We start from the raw sequence: 4,029 nt of genomic DNA, 5'->3' as shown, positions 1-4,029 counted from the left end.
CCCGTTGCAAGCAAAGGCTTCCTTTTGATAAGTAATACTTTTCCTTTTGCACTATTGTCTTGCTTCTTCAGAAGATGAGTAAACCTGAGCAGCAACACTTTTAAAAGCCAGTTGGATGGACTGTAAGGGTTTATGTAGTAATGAAGAAATGCATTTTTACAATACAGTATGTTTTCATGTAGGTGCTTAAACAAAGTGCATATTCCAAATGGACTTTAAGAAAACTAACGACCTATTACAGCAAGCAAACCCAGTTCTCATTTATTGTTGAATGTATTGGCACTGTCTAGCAAGAGTAACTTTAAAATTTGTAGTTTATCGTTATTACAAGAAGTGCTGAAAACACATTACTGTTCCTTCTAGTCCTGTTCCCTTCTTAAGAAGATTGTGATACTGAAAGAACTAGCAGGAAGACTTCTCATTTGTGGGGGGTGTTGTTTGTCAGTACCTGAGAAAAGAGGAGCAAGTGTGCTTCTTGAAATACAGCAAGGCAATGGAACTTTGAAATAACCATAGGTGGCATCTTCAAGAATAGCAAAACAAATTTCATTTAAAAAATGAAAGGAGGGGGGAGGGGAATTTTGTTAATAGCCAAAGTTTATTTTTCTGGTATTCAGAAAGCAGATGAAGGTGCAGGCCTCTTGCTAGAAGTGTCACCACAATTTTTATTGAAGTAACAATGCATTGCAGTGACATGCAGCCTTTTACTGTTTTATAGTGTATTTTTGATACATTGAATGTTATATTTTTACCGTTACACTGAACCGCAAAAACTGCTCAAAACGTCCGTAGCTGCAGTGCTGCCCGAGTGTTTGCCAGGGCAGGGGGCGTGCGTGCGGGTCTGGGCACGGCCAGCGCGTGCCGGCAGGATACTGCCCTGGCTCTGCTCTTCCTGGCACCGGGCGCACCTTGTTTCTGCATTGCACTGTGCTGGGTAGACAGGCTCTTCAGGAATTCATCCATTTGTGTATCCCTTCCCTGTTTCCCCATGATCTCTGATTGCTTCTTCCTGTGTAATCTTTCTCTCCCCTGTAGGACTAGAAGGGTTCTCAGTTTTGCCCGTACTGGCAGTACTACCGTGAGTGTTGCTAAAGGTCCAGTTGAAAACGTGAGCGAGGAAGACCTTTCTCCTCATCTTTTACTCAGGTCTAAGAGGAAAGCTGCTTCCGTTAAATAAAACTTAAAAGGTTGAAAAAGCCTGTCTTTAGAACTAAGAATGCAACCCAAAGTTCAGTAATGCTCAGAAACTGGAGCGAGCTTTGGATTTTTCTGTCTGAAATGGGGGGAGTTCAGCGTTCAGTTGTGACAGCCAAGCGCGGGTAGCCAGGTCGGTTCTGAGAACTGACCAACGGGGCATCCCCCAGAGAACGGCAGAACCCTCTTCATGGCGTTTGCTCTGCCCTTTTTATCACAGGAGCTGATAGCTGTTAGGCAGAGGGAAGGAGGAGGAGCATTCACCTGCTTGCTCAGCTTTCATTCTCACAATAACCAGCGGTCGTTGGGCGCTGTGCTGCTTTCTTACGTACCTGCGTTGGCTCGCTAACCGTGATGCGGCGCCACCTCTGCTCTTCATACCTCTAACGACATTTGAGATCTGCAGGTCTACCAGGTAACTGCTGGAAGGGGTTGTGACCTCCTTAAAAGCTTTTAAAGAACTACTTACTACGCTTCAAGAAACAGCATCAGAGTGAAGGCATTTGTCTCCATTATCTGCATAAAATCAAGTGTTGTTCAGATGAATGCAATTTTGTTATTGTTGCTTCAGTTTGTTTTGAATCTGTTATAAAATGTGCACTTTATGCTTGGGAAATCTTTTGCTTATGTTTAAGCAAAAATTTGTACTTAATGTTAAATTCTGAGATGGCATTTCTTTTTCTCAAACATGTTAATCTGAGCCCTCTGGACTAAGAATAAGTTTATAAACAATGATTTTACTATTCTTTTAAGGAATTGCAGTGTGTGTGTTTTATTAAAAAGGTCTCACTGCACAGTTAGAAACAGCCAAACATGTTTCTAAAGGACAAAGGCTGCTCTGTGGAAGTGCGGATCTCCCAGCTGACGAGTGGGTTTCTCAGTTTGTGTTTGTTCAAGTGTCATGTGAATGAGAACTGCAGTAACTTAAGCTCTGCTGTAAGGGACCGTGGGGCCAGGGGTGGGGAGGGAAGCTCATAGAGTTTATACCGAGGTGGAGGATCCAACCTCTCCTCCTGCCTTGCAGGGAAACGGCAGCCTCCAGCCGTTGCCTGGCCTGGGCAGAGCAGGCCTCTGGCTTCAGCATCCTTACCAGGGCCACGTTGGCTTTAGGTGCCGCTGCAGCCGTTGAGCAGGTGAAAAAGGAAAAGTGAAGTCTTGCTTGACTTCCCACGACGAAACGACCGGCCTGGTAGCAGAGGGGAGAGCATTGGCAGTTTTCTGCCTCGGCAAGATGGTGAAGTGTGGTCTGGATGAGCAGTGGGGTGGGCTGAAAACTGGCTGACGGGCTGCACTTGTGGGGAGGGGGGGGCTGGTCAGTGGCATAAAATCTACCTGGCGGCCAGTAACTAGTGGTGTACCCTGGGGGTCAAAACTGGATCCGCTCCCTGTAGTCTTTGTTACTGACCTGGGCACCCTCAGCAAGTTTGCAGATGACCCCAAATGGGGAGGGGTGGCTGATACATCATTGTTGTGCTGCCATCCAGAGGGACCTCGTCAGGCTGAAGAAATGGGCTGACAAGGAACCTCATGAAGTTCAATGAAGAGACGTGCAAAGTGCTGCCCCTCGGGAGGATCAACCCCTGGCACCAGGATGTGCCAGGGGCTGCCCACCTGGGAAGCAGCTTGGCAGGAAGGGATCTTGGGGGTCCTGGTGCATTCCAGGTTGACCATGAGCCAGCAGCGTGACCTTGCGGCAAAGGCAGCCAACGGTGTCCTGGGCTGCCTTTGGAGAAGTGTCAGAGCAGGTGGAGGAAGGCGATCCTTCCCCCGTGCTCAGCACCAGTGAAGCCACCCCTGGAGTGCTGGATCCAGCGCTGGGCTGCCCAGGACAAGAGAGACTGGGACGGGCTGCAGAGGGCCCAGTGCAGGGCCGTGAAGGTGATGAAGGCACTGGAGTGTCTCTGCTGCGAGGGAAGGCTCAGAGAGCTGGGCCTCTTCGTCCTGGAGCAGAGCAGGCTCAGAGGGATCTCCTCCTCTAAATAACATACCTGGAGGGAGGGAAGGTGCAGAGAGGATGGAGCAAGGCTGTTCCTGTGGTGCCCAGCGACAGGACATGGGGCCATGGGCACCAACTGGTGCACGGGAGGGTCCCTCTGAACATCAGGGAACCCTTTTCCACTGCCAGGGTGTCCGGCACTGGCACACATTGTCCAAGGAGGCGCTGGAGTCTCCATGTGCGGAGGGACACACTCCTGGGCCGACGGCTCGGGGTGGCCCTGGTGCAGCAGGGGTTGGACAAGGTGACCTCCAGAGGTGCCTCCAGCCCCAACCAGCCTGGGATACTTGATCCTACCCTGGCGCTACTGGCAGAAGTGTGAAATGGGCCTGAAATTGGGACGTGTGCTGGCGAGGGGGGAGGCAGAGCTGAGAGACCTGTGGAGAGGGATGGACCCTGCTGGCTTCCTGGCTGGGCAGGTTTTACTGGAGCCTTTCCCAGGTTGTGTGGTGATGGCTCACACCTTCCTGCCTTCTCTGCTGCCACCGCCACCATTTGCTGCAGCAACAGCTTCTAGGGGGCAGGGGGAGATGTTCTTCCTCTTCTGGAACCAAAGGTGGGGCCACAGGCTGCCAGCCATGGGGCACCTGGGCTGTGGGGGGCTCTTGTTAATTGAATGGCCCTACTGCATGCCCCTGGCTGTGCTTGCGGGCTGTGTTGACAGCAGCCCCTCAATAAGTGGCCCTGGTGAGGACGGTGGGCACCCCTTGGTGTGTTGAGGTCCCCAGGGGGATGGTGCTGCACGGCAGCTTCACCGGGGTGCTGGGTGCCACCAGTGCACAGGAGGTTGGTGTCATGGTTTAACTCTGGCTAGCACGACGCCACGAAGCTGCTCTCAC

The 4,029-nt window shown here is 51.1% G+C and overlaps 1 protein-coding gene across 1 annotated transcript in view; it reads left to right on the top strand.

Annotated features, from left to right (window-relative positions):
• SAMHD1 (SAM domain and HD domain 1) overlaps positions 1 to 1,078 on the top strand; it is a gene marked incomplete at both ends in the record, with an annotated part of 21,085 nt that extends 20,007 nt beyond the window's left edge. The window contains one exon of the mRNA XM_010157504.1: positions 1,036 to 1,078. Within this exon, the coding sequence (XP_010155806.1) occupies positions 1,036 to 1,078 (43 nt within the window). The remainder of the gene's footprint in view (positions 1 to 1,035) is intronic.
• Positions 1,079 to 4,029: the final 2,951 nt, after the last annotated feature.

This window comes from Eurypyga helias, unplaced genomic scaffold (assembly GCF_000690775.1).
Source record: "Eurypyga helias isolate BGI_N326 unplaced genomic scaffold, ASM69077v1 scaffold14088, whole genome shotgun sequence".
Taxonomy (NCBI): Eukaryota; Metazoa; Chordata; class Aves; order Eurypygiformes; family Eurypygidae; genus Eurypyga; species Eurypyga helias.
The sequence above is the reverse complement of the archived record's forward strand: the minus strand, read 5'-3'. Positions and strand labels throughout refer to the sequence as shown.